We start from the raw sequence: 13,016 nt of genomic DNA, 5'->3' as shown, positions 1-13,016 counted from the left end.
CTTGCAGATGCATTGCTAAATGAAGCTTATATGAGTAAACAAAAGTTTTGTAAATATTTGACGAAAGGTTCTAGATTTTTAGCAGACATGAGACATGTAATATTGTCATGGTTTGAAAGAACTATACACAGTTGTTCAGCACATGAAGATGATGTGACATATACAAGATCCAGGTCCCTACCTATAAGGTCAAGGTCACACTTGGAGGGAGACAAACAGCTGTATACAATTGTCGGATGTAAAATCACTTGCAGTTACAAGTCTTGCATAAAACAGTTGAAATCAGTGTGACCTTGACGTTGATGAAGTGGTTATAGTGACAAAAAAAAAATGTGGACTTTTCTTTTATTTTTATCAAGAAAATAGATACATTGCACATTAAGTATGATTTGGTAAAAAATCAGAGGTAACAAAATAGTGAATATTTAACCTGTTTACTGGCCTAAATGGCACACAGTAGCTCAGGGGCCGTATTCATAAAGCTCCTAAGGAAAATCTTAAACTTAAGTGAACATTTCAGATGCGGATTTCCAATTTATTTTTAAGCAAACGTCAAAGAAACTTTTCATGCTTATGAAAAACATAGTTTTGCATATGAATGCAAAGTTTCATTGAAGTATTATGGGTAAAAAAGTGAGAAATCTGCAATGGAAATGTTCACTTAAGTTTAAGATTTTCCTTAGGAGCTTTATGAATATGGCTTGAGCCTGTACAAGACACTTAGTAACTAAAGTTTCATCTAGATCCAAACTGTTTGAAATTCAATCCATAGATTTTATTACCAAAGGTTGGGGAAGTGTTTTAAGTTGGAAGTAAATATAATAGTTTTCATGTGCACACTTGGCCTGGGAGTGAAGGGGTTATTTTTTCTAAGCCTTTGAAGATATGAGATGAAGAAACAAGAGGCACATCAGTGCCTGTGCTCCACTGGCCAAAAGGTTCAAGCAAAGACCACCTAACGAACATTTTCGTCAAGTTTCATAGAAATACAATCATCAATTTTTGAGGAGAAGTTATTTGATTTTTTTTTACTTTAATAGCTCTGGCTGCCATGTTGTGCAGTGGACCGAAATGATTTGGGCAATTTGAGTAAAGGAGCACCAAACAAACATTTCTGTCAAGTTTTATCGAAAAAAGGTCATCGGTTTCGACGACAAGTCGTATAAAGTTTTTTTTATTTTTTAGCTCTCGCAGCCATGGTGTGCAGTGGACTGGAACCATTTAACAAATTTTGGTTAATGACCACCCAAGGAACATTTCTGTCAAGTTTCATCAAAATCTGATCATCGGTTAACATTTAATCTGAATAGATTATGAAGCAAATATCTAACCTGAACAAGAACTGACGAGATAGAATCGACTTGGTGTTTCACTTACACTTTTCGGCCATTTAAGTTACTAAAAATAACTGTTTCATAAACTTTCAGAATGTCACTTAAACGAAAATTAATGTTCAGTCTATATATACTTTCCTATGTATAAATGTAAGGTTTTTAAATTGATCTTTTTGTGAGAACTTTATGCTTATATGTTTACTCATAAATTATTATTGTTTAAAAATTATTTAAAGATGCTATACGTGAAAAATTAAGACATTATTTTTTTTTCTATTAAAGGGAGGTAATTCAGTAGTAAAATGTAATCAAAGCTATTAAAGCATGGCATTTCTTTTCTAACCATGTTGATATTATTACAGTCTGTTCAAGCAAGATGCCTTTTGTTTTTACATAGTACCCATAGGTTCTGAAAAACAAGGAGCACTATTCCCAACAGAAGGATGTCACTCCCTATCACTGCATGAGCATCATAATAAAGAAATGTTTACTCAAACTGCAAGCTGCTCAATTGAAATAGGTATTTACCTCAAGCATACAGTTTTATAATGTGGCAAAATAGTCGGACTACTAGATTGTCATTCGGACTAGTAAAATATGCCATTATGCTAGTCCAACTGGCTAGTAGGTTAAAATGTTTTTCGTGAAGACTGCGGACGAGAAGTCCTTAAAGGTTTTTTCTATTTTTAACTCTCGCAGCCATGTTGTGCAGCGGACCGGAACCATTTGGGCAATTTTGGTTAAAGGGCATCCCGATGAACATTTATGTAAAGTTTCATCAAAATCTGATAATCGGTTTCTGAGAAGATGTAGTTTAACGTTTTTTTTTCTATTCTTAGCTCTGGTGCCCATGTTGTGCAGCAGACCAGAACTGTTTGGGCTATTTTGGTTAAGGACTACCCAAGTAACATTTCTGTCAAGTTTCATTGCAATACGATCATCGGTTTCTGAGGAGAAGTCGTTTAAAGGTTTTTCTATTTTTACCTCTGGGGGCCATCTTGTGCAGTGGACCGAAACCATTGAAGCAAATTTGATAAAGGACCATCCAAGGAACATTTCTGTTAAGTTTCATCAAAATCTGATCATCGGTTTCTGAGAAGATGTTCTTTAAAGGTTTTTCTATTTTTTTGCCCTGGCAGCCATGTTGTGCAGCGGACCGGAACCATTTGAGCAATTTTGGTTAAGGACCACCCAAGGAACAATTCTGTCAAGTTTCATCAAAATCTGCCTATCCGTTTCAGAGGAGATGTTGTTTAAAGATTTTGCTATTTTTAGCTGTGGCGGCCATATTGTGCAATGGACCAGAACCATTTGAGCAATTTTAATAAAGAACCACCCAAGGAACATTACTGTCAAGTTTCATCAAAATCTGCCTAACCGTTTCAGAGGAGATGTCGTTTAAAGATTTTGCTATTTTTAGCTCTGGCGGCCATATTGTGCAATGGACCGGAACCATTTGAGCAATTTTGGTAAAGGACCACCAAAGGAACATTCCTGTGAAGTTTTGTCAAAATCCGCTTATCAGTTTCAGAGGAGATGTCGTTTAAAGTAAAAGTTTACGCACGCACGCACTCACGACGGACAATCTGTGACGACATAAGCTCCATGGCCTTCGGCCAGTGGAGCTAAAAGAACAATGACTAGATTGGCATAGAATCTGCTTGAAATACTGGTTAGAATGAGATTGTACATACAAGATGGTGTAAAAGTAATACAAGTACAAGGTTTATGTTGTACATTATCAGTTTTGTAAAATAGTATGTCTCGTGTTTCACATAAAACACTGTTTGTAAAACAATTTGCTGCCTGTATGCAATATGGCCTATTAACCTTAAATTTGACCTTTGACTTTGAAGGATGATCTTGGCTTTGATATGTTGCCATTAATTATGTGTACTAACACTAACCCGCGACACTATTAACCCATTATCTGATAAGACACATTTTGATGCATCCGAGAAATGTTAAAAATGGAGCATGTTCTTCTTAAGGAGCAAATGCTCACTTTTTTAAAAAGGTTTTCAAAACTGTTAGAAATTCAATTTTTCTTTTGCAAAGCATTTCAAAAATTTATAACCAAGTGTAAAAAATAATGTCATCATCCAAATATAGCATATCGGGTAATGGGTAAATGATGTACTATGAAAGCAGTTGTATTCCTGTTATATTAATTTAAGGTTAGCAAAAAAAAATGGCTTGAAAAAATATCTAAGTTGAATGAAACAAAGATAAACAGACAACGATATGTACAGTATAGTAAAAGTTTAGTCATAACATAGAAAGAAATCATAGGCAACATAATAAGCAAATGACATATCAATAGTTTGTAAGATATGTGAAATGACATACACTAAGTCAAAGTTCTAACCGATCACTTCTTAAACTGGATTTTTTTTTAAAACTATATTTCTGTCCTGTCTGAAAAATTAGTAATTGTCTCAGCTGATGTAAACTTGGCAAAACTCCTAATCGGTCACTTAGTAAAGTAACTTTCCTGAAAAATGCATAAAGTGTCAACAATATACAGTTCAGTATTCTATTTTCCCCATCTCGTGGCAATATTCTTAGAAAATTTCAGCTAAATCGAAGCTTAAACGGCAGAGAAAACACAGTTCATATGTGATTACTCCTAATCCAAAAGTCACAAGGAAAAGAAATTACAATGCAAATTCCATAGGGAATCACATTTTTCATTGATTTTGTATTTTTAAAATCTTTTGACACAGTCTCTGTTTCACATAGAAGGTAATGTTAAAGTTGAACATTTTTTTTAACTTATTAAGCCATTGGTGACTGTGTATCAGTCTCACATGTCATGTAATATCATTTTAAAGTGACAAAGGGTGGTATTTTTATTTTTCTTCCTTTATACGCTATGTTAGATTTTGTGACTTTTATTATTGATAGTGTTGTCATTTGAGACACTGTATCTTTTTGATGAAGCGTAGTACGTGAACCAAGTTTTCACAGCATGTGTACGAGATAATGGTCTTTTCATAAATCTAATTTGTAATTAAGCTTATTGTACAGGGAAGGGAATATTAGAAGATTACCTAGGTGACCGATTAGGAGTTTTGTTGAGTGTATTCAGCAAAACAACTCTTTAATACAACTACCTGTCTTAGATAGGTAGTGGTCAATTAGGGAAGGTGTCACCAAGAGCATGTAAAAAGAATGCAGACAGCTGTAGCTGGAATTTGGCAAAAGCAAATTCAATTTTTAAAGCCTGGTATAATAAAATGCGAGTATTCCTGTACTCCTTGTATTTAACTAAAGTATATTTAAAACTTAACTACTAGTAGACATGCATATATGGTACATGGACGCCTCCACTCAATTGGTGTGTGAAAATCAAGGTAGAATGTGAATGTCAAGGTCAGAATGATAGTGATACATGACACTTCACAATCCAAAAATGCAACCACAAGCCAAGTTTGGTGATCGTAGGCCATATAGTATAGGAGATATGCGCTGACAAAGATTTAAAAGTAATTCTGCTGATGAATATTCAATCTTTCAAACACGAAAAAAAAACTATATCGTCTGGTAAAAGTAATGACCAAAAACGTTATAGATGAAATCATTTTTAGTAAAAGAGGTAGATTTTTTCCTACAATATGTAATTGAACTAGAACTCTGACCAAGTGAGCTCTACCATTGTATGAAGTAAATATGAAATTCCATCCAGTAGTTTTCAAGTTATGCTCCAGACAAGTAAAAGTACCAAAGGACAATAGCTTCATAATTAGCAAATTAAGAGTTATGGTTCTTGTACACTGCACTTCATCTCATTGAGTTTTAACATTGTATGAAGTATTATGAAATTCCATCCAGTAGTTTCCAAGTTTTGCTCTGGAGAAGAAAAAGTAACAAAGGGCAATAACTCTGTAATTAAGCAAATTACTGCACTTCCTATCATTGAACTTTACCATTGTATGATGTTTTATGAAATTCCATACAGTAGTTTTCAAGTTATGTTCCGGACAAGACAAAGTAACAAAGGTCAATAACTCCATAATTAGGTAAATTAGAGCTATGGTTCTTGTACACTGCATTTCTTCCCATTGAGCTTTACTATTGTATGAAGTTTTATCAAATTCCATTAACTCATTATCTCCTAGAGACACATTATTGCACAATTATTGTGGCTGATGTTTGAAGAAATTGTGAGAAATAGAGCATTTGCTCCTTAGGAGCAAATGCTCTATATCCTATAATGCCTTTAAAACCATTGAGATAAACCGATACTTTAAGCCTTCAAGATTATTTTTGGTTAGCTAAAAATATAAAAATGACGTCGGAATCTAAATATAGCATAGGGGATAATGTGTTAAGAAATACTGAAGTTATGGAAGAAAAACAAAAAACGAATGGACGGACAGACAAACAGGGTGATTACTATAGGGCTCCCACATTGATGTGTGGGGGTCCCTAATTACACCAAAATGAATAAAGTGTGAGGATTTTAATGCCTCATGATTCCCACCCCAGATTGTAAATTAGTTTACGAACCGTTGAGTGCTTTACAATTGGCCAATTAAAAAGTACACAAGAGGTCGATTGGCACATTGCTGCTCTTGTTTCATACTGGTACCTTTAAAGTAAAATTGTGAAACGCGGCTGGTGGTTCACATAATGATTGACAGTTGTGGGCAGGAACTATGAGAAATAAAATTCTCAAATTGAATTCAAATGACTTTTATAATAGGTAAAATACGCCACTTTCACATCAAATAATGCATCAATCTGTCACATCAATGACAGATAGGTAATGTCCTCTAACAGACAAAGATAGATTTTTGTGTGTTTTAAAGTGAATTTTCATCAAGAATATTACTCTAAATAATGAAGATCAAATGTAAAGGTCAACGTCAGAAGGACATGAAACTGATGAAAGTGGAACGCTGCATTCAATATATGCATCTTCACACTAAGTTTGGTAATCCTAGGTGATAACTAGATCCTCGTTCGATTTAGTGAAGATTCCATCCTGTTCTGTGACTAAGCTTGATTCCACACCACCCAGGTCAAGAGCTAGCAAGTTTGGTAATTCTTGGTGATGGAATGATATAACAGGCAACACTATGAATGCTCCAGTGTATGAAAAGTAAACATCTCTAAACTATAAACTATAAACATGATTTTTCACTCATTAAAGGTGACCACAGACTGTCATGCTCCAGTGTATGAAAAGTAAACATCTCTAAACTATAAACTTTGAACATGATTTTCACTCATTAAAGGTGACCACAGACTGTCCTTTGGCTATGAAATTCAGTGTTTTTGGTAGTTTGGCTGTAATGTCTTCCAACTGACACTGAAAGGCTGCAACTAGCACTTCGTTTGATACATTGAAGATTCCATCCTGTTCTGTGAGTAACTGGGATTCCACATCACCCAGGTCAAGTCCTAGAATGGTGGCCGTCATCTCGGTGTTTGGCATGTCAGTAACCTATATAAATAAAGTAGGGAATAACTCCGTTATTAAGCATAAAGGGGTTATGGTTCTTGTATACTGCACTTCCTTTCATTGAGCTCTACCATTGTATGCAGTATATGAAATTCCATCCGGTAGTTTTCAAGTTATGCACTGGACAAGAAAAAGTAACAAAGGGAAATAACTCTGTCATTAAGCAAACATGGGTTATGGTATTTGTAAACTGTACTTCCTCTAATTGAGCTCTACCATTGTTTAAAACTTTATCAAATATAATCTAGTAGTTGTCATAGTATGCTCTGGACAAAGTTTACACTATTAAACTATGGAACAAGGGGAGATAACTCTGCAACAAATTGACCAAGCGTTATAACCCTTGCAAAGTGCACAACTTCACATTGCTATCTATCTAAGTTGCAAGTTTCAATCAAATTCCTTCAATTACTTTAATTCTTTCAAGTAGTTTTTAAGTTAGAGTATGGGACAAATACACTATCGAAATAGTTTGCATGCGTAATTGCCAGGGGTAGTATAAACATTTCATAAATGAAACGCTTGATGTTGATGGGACATCTTTACCTTAACATGGCCGCTAAAAAATGAGCGGCTTCCTGAGATGCAATATCATGTTAATATGAAGTTTGTCAAATGGATGAAAAGTTAATGGCAATTTTAAATCTTGAATGTGACCTTGACAAGTGGACCCTCAAAATGTGTGGGTCATTGAGATGCACCTTCATGCTAAAATTCAAGTCTGTGCATTGCAAATAGTTTAGGTAGATCAGAGGATTTGGAAAGGAACTTTTGCTCGAGTACATGTATGTTTGTATGTTCCAAGATATAGCATTTACCTCTATCTTTGTAAATTGTGTTAACGACAGGGATTCCTCATTGTTATATCTCTTGCTGTTGACAACAATATTGGTGATGGCAACAACATCCCCCAACACCACAGGCTCTGCTGCAATGTTGCGCCACAGGCTGACTTTCACCTTCCCAGTACGGTCCTCCACCGTAATGGTCCGCACATTCACCTCTTTGTCATTCACCATTACTGTAGTGGCAACGCTGTCCTGCAAGGAGAAATAACATCGACATCTTTGATGTGGCATAAAGAAGTTTTTGATTGCTTATTTTCAATCATCATCTTTTATGTATGCCAACATTTGTCTGCCTGTAAAGGGGCATTAAATTTGCACACAAAAAAAACGTTAGTTATTACCCTGTCAAATTGTAACCCTTGCGATGGTAAATAAAAGTGTATAGTTGAAACACCAATGCGCCCAAAGGGTCTTGTCACAAATAAATTTGACATTTGACCTTGAAGGATGACCTTGACTGTGTTATGTTACAAATGAATATCTGCAACTTAATGAGATACACATGCATGTCAAGTATCAATTCTGTATCTGCAATAGTTCAAAAGTTGACCTTTGACATTGAAGGATGACCTTGACCTTCAAATGTTACCACTGAAAATTGGTGGCTCCATCAGGTACACCTACATGCCAAATATGAAGTCACTAGCTGTATTAGTAGAATATATGACAATTAAGCTTTGTGACATTGAACTTTGACCTGCAACACATAATCTTGGATGTGGTTCCAATAAGCTCTATGTATGGGTGATGGTATACTTTGTATAACAATTACGCAATCAATTTTTAAGTGTTCACTTTTATATATATACACTTTGAGAAAACACTTAGAATACACATTGTGCTCAATACAGTCCAAAGGACTTAGAATCAAAGAAGCTCGACCAATAAAAATGAAAAAGTTAAAATCAAACTATTGATCAAACACACACTTAACAATTAAAATCTCGTTTCCAATATTCAAACACGTGTGATGTAAACACTTGATGAAAAAAGTCACAAGTGCTTCTCAAATACTTGCTTTACAATATTTTAACAATGTATCCAATATTCCAAACACCTCAAACTATTGATTATCAAACTCTTGATGTAAACAAAATGTTAATTGATTTTTAACCAGTCTTTAATATGTCAATTCAATACATGTCTGTGAGTGTGAACATCAATAAAAAAATCCCAAATGTACGTGTTTGATAATGGTGGTGGGGGCGAATAGCGCAGTAAAATGATAACCTAAATTTAGCATGCGCACTCGAGTAACGTTAAGTAGAAATGCACGGAATACAACATACATATATAACCCGAGATAAACATAAGGCTTGGTTACGAAATTATTCCATGCATGCTAAAATGAACGAAGACGGATCGTTTTTCCGAAGTCGAATTCACGTAATTTGTGCAAAAATGGTTTGTTTAAAAATGCACAGAGAACATCAAACATAAATAACCTACGATAAAAAGAAAACTCAAGTGAATGACAATATATTCAAGTGCATGCAAACGGAACTGCTGATTGTCGATTCGTTGTTGTTGAACGAGGGCCGAGATTTTACAAAATGGCAGGCTCCGGTGTTGTTGAACGATGCCCAGAGTTTTTGAAAAATGACTGACTTCGGACGCTTTGTAAATTGTGCAGATATGTCACAAGACAAAAATAACAATGCACTGCTATGATTGTAAAATACTCAACACATACAATAAGAAATTGAAGGAAAAACAATTTGTTATAGTTGGCTACTTACCAGATATAGTTTGTGGTTTGTAGAAGAGTTAGCCCGGATTGAAGCTGGCGACGATTCCTCCGCGATATTTTAGTCGAACATTCAAAATGAATTGTATATAAATCACTTATGATAACAAACGTTTCTCGACGTTAATTTTTTTTAATTTCCATACGTTTATTTTAATGAAATAACAAAATAGCACGCCCGACACTTCACATTCATGGACTACTTTTAGCCGAAGTACCACAGAATTGGGCGGGTTTTGACAAGCTGGCGGGAAATTCAATGGACTACTTTTATTACCCGGTACTGCACAATTTGACAGAGGGGTGAGCGCAAGACTGTGCTAAGTGCATTCTTTATTGCTTTACACTTAACACAGTCTTGCGCTCACCCCTCTGACAATATGTAAAAGCATAAATTACTACGAGACAGGATAAATCATTTTTAATACCTTCATTTGACCAAAATGCAAATAATCGAGTTTCAGACACGCACAATAAATGATTTATTAAGACACATCACACATAATAATTGAACTATGCATGTGGAAAACATGATAGATATGGAACTTCTTTCAGCGCGGCATTCTACCTGAATCAAGGGGTCCGCGAAAAATAGTGTAACTCTGAAATATGGTATCAAACATGACTCCAGAGAGTTTGCCTAAAGGCAACTCAATAAAAAATCTGATGGGGCCTTAACGTACTCAGTCAAATTTCTTTAGGTTTTATAAAAAGTATTTTGCTGTACAATAGGTAGCCCTGAAAACTTGTTTGTGTGGGTAAAGAAGTAAAGCTAATTGAATGAAGAAAAACTGTATCAGACTTTTGTTGAAATATTTGTGGAATCTAAATGCAAATGTGTTTTGACAATATTTGTTAACTCAAAAATACTAAAGCAATATAATAAACCTATTATTGCCGTACTTTTCATATCTTTTAAAATAAGATAGATAATCATACAGTAGCGAATTAATTTTTTCCTGGTAAGCAAATACAAAAGACTTTACACAGGAGCAATCATAACAAAGCACAAGCCATTCCATATAAATATCAAGACTTATTTAGATGCTAAGCATCAAAGACGTCGCGAATGATTTTGAAACATGACTTAAAGGAAGCATATTTCAGTGGCATATAAATGCCGTAAGAAAACCTTCTAACGTTCGCGCATTGTTTTGTGTTAACCACTTAATTTGCGCGATAACTATCTAGCTAACAAGTTAATTTTCGTGGTAAGATAAATATCATAAGGCTAAAAACAGGCTTGAAAGTGCCCAGTAGTGCCACATATTACATTTTAACTGTACAAAATAAACAGTTTATGTAGTTATGGTTTGCGAATTCCACTTAATAAGTAATAAACTAAATGGTTAACGTAATAAGATTCGTGTTACCACTTAGCTGTAAATGCATTTTTGGCTCCAAGCAGTAACTGGTTAACTAGTTATGGTTTGCGAATTTCTGGACGAGTTATTAAAAACCCATTACATGTGCCCAAATGTATGTTATAACGGTACAAGATATACGTTGTTTATGGTATCTTGATGTTTCCTATTTCTTTTATAAGTGTATACGATTGTTTGGTTATAAAGTTTTGTTTTTATTAAACATATATCATAGCTTTATTTTACAATAATAATGTTGCTGGTTCATTTTGATCACGTGACCCTCCATGGTTCAACGTTGAGACCTATCGCGTTTCCACGCGACGTCAATGATAGTTTGAATCATTTGGATACTTTAGACCAATTCTTTTCTTAAAGCAAATTAACGATCTAGATCATTGTTCAACTAAATTCACCAACGGGATGAAACCGGTCTGACTGTTTCAATAATGACTTATAGATTGTGTCTGTTACCTCTGGTGCCAAACTGTAAACTCGAGCTGTCGATCCCAATCTCCAATACACAAACGCTGTAAACCAAGCTCGAAAGGACGCCATTTGACGTGGAACATACACTATCCGGTAAGTGACATACACAAATAAATGAGTTCAAAGACCCTATGCCATGTCAGGAATTAAGCATTTCATGTTTGATACCGGTATCACAAAAAATAATGAGCCAATAAACGACCTTACACTCTACTGTTATTTATGGGTCTGTGCTCATAAAACATCTAACTTACTTTCCTAAGGTACGTTTCTCACTGACAAAATGCAAAAAACTTATTCATATCTAAACTACTTGACTTTTATGTTGCAAACACTTGTTCTTTTTGACAAACGCTAAGCTTTTTTTCGATTGGTTATTGAATACCATCACAGCACAAAATATGCGTTAGTACACCCACCAATTCTCTATAGTATTACTCTTAAATACAAAGATTGCCTCAACGTGCAATTGATTTTTGGACAAATTTAACTTAAGAGGAAACCTGGGATGTTGTGTATTCTTGTCCGTCTCCGTGCGATAAATTGGATGGAACGTCACATTGTCGATACTGCGAGATATCTCAGGGTACACGTCAGGCTGTAAGACGAGGGAAAAGACTTGAAATAATTCATTTTCGTCAATAACGAAAAAAAAGCACCGAACAATGACATTTACTTTTTTGCAAGTCATATAACCTCATAAACAAACAGTCATAGCTATTTTTGAATGTGTTTTTATAGTTTCTGAATTTCAATGTTATGTTATACACGTCAATGTCGTTTTAACGTGTACGTGAGTAGTTTTACAGGGTTCATTTAAGCAGCCGATGTCACATATGTATCGTCAATATCAACACAATTGCAAGACGATGAAAGGAGGTTGACATTACTTTCCCTCTAGTATTCCAAGGATGAGCAGTTTAAAACATCATTTTGATATTGAAAAACATACTCAAAGGCACATAACATAAAGCAAACGAAAGTGTTGTGGGGATACCTTTTTGCCTATCAGCTTGTCTTTCTTGTTTAATTTGTGTGCACCGACATGGAACGACACATTATCTCGACATTCACGAATGCACACAGACGTAATGCTGATAAGCCCACGACATCGCGCGCTACCTTAAAAAGAACATAAAATCGATCTACTCATTTCCAACGTATCATACATCCACAATATCATCAAATAAGCTTTGTTTTTCATTTGTCGTCAATGTGAATAATGCAATGAATATAAATATCAGGTCATTGTCACGCTAAAGAATAAGCCGTTTTTTTTCTTTTAATAACATGTAACTCATGTTAAGATTATTGTTAAATGAAACAATTTTCTTTACAAATATTTCGTCAATCTTATGACGTGTTTTGTCAACTGATTGTTCTAGGTTTCATTTGAAAAACAGCATAGGTGAATAAATATGGTAAATGTTTCAATTGAATGCAATCAATTTGTTAAACCTAGTACTCGGAGCGTTTTATAGCGCGTGCAGATATCCACTTCCGGGTCGACGAGATCAAGGGACGATAACTCCACCGAACCAACAATGTCGTGAGGATGGAGCTCCGGGGACCTGTCAGGGAAGATAGTTAAGGCATACTTTATGACATATAAGGGGCGTTTATCCTTCCTCCACGCAATCATTAACAGCCTGGGGATAAATCGTACCTTATCGTCACAGTTTTAGGCTCGCCCGAACCGCCCCTCCTTTGCCAAGGTTCGTGTACACATAGACAGTAATGATCGTAGTGACCAACTTTTTAATG

The 13,016-nt window shown here is 35.1% G+C and overlaps 1 protein-coding gene across 1 annotated transcript in view; it reads right to left on the bottom strand.

The window, feature by feature from the left end:
- Window positions 1-13,016, bottom strand: part of LOC128237666 (copine-3-like) — a 65,192-nt gene that overhangs the window by 49,751 nt on the left and 2,425 nt on the right. The window contains exons 3-6 of the mRNA XM_052953258.1: window positions 12,711-12,823; window positions 12,250-12,374; window positions 11,756-11,850; window positions 11,238-11,321 (exon numbers count right to left, since the gene is read on the bottom strand). Coding sequence (XP_052809218.1) covers window positions 11,238-11,321; window positions 11,756-11,850; window positions 12,250-12,374; window positions 12,711-12,823 — 417 coding nt within the window. The remainder of the gene's footprint in view (window positions 1-11,237; window positions 11,322-11,755; window positions 11,851-12,249; window positions 12,375-12,710; window positions 12,824-13,016) is intronic.

Source organism: Mya arenaria, chromosome 6, assembly GCF_026914265.1.
Source record: "Mya arenaria isolate MELC-2E11 chromosome 6, ASM2691426v1".
Lineage (NCBI taxonomy): Eukaryota > Metazoa > Mollusca > Bivalvia > Myida > Myidae > Mya > Mya arenaria.
Note: the sequence above shows the minus strand (reverse complement) of the source record. Positions and strands in the feature narration are given on the sequence as shown.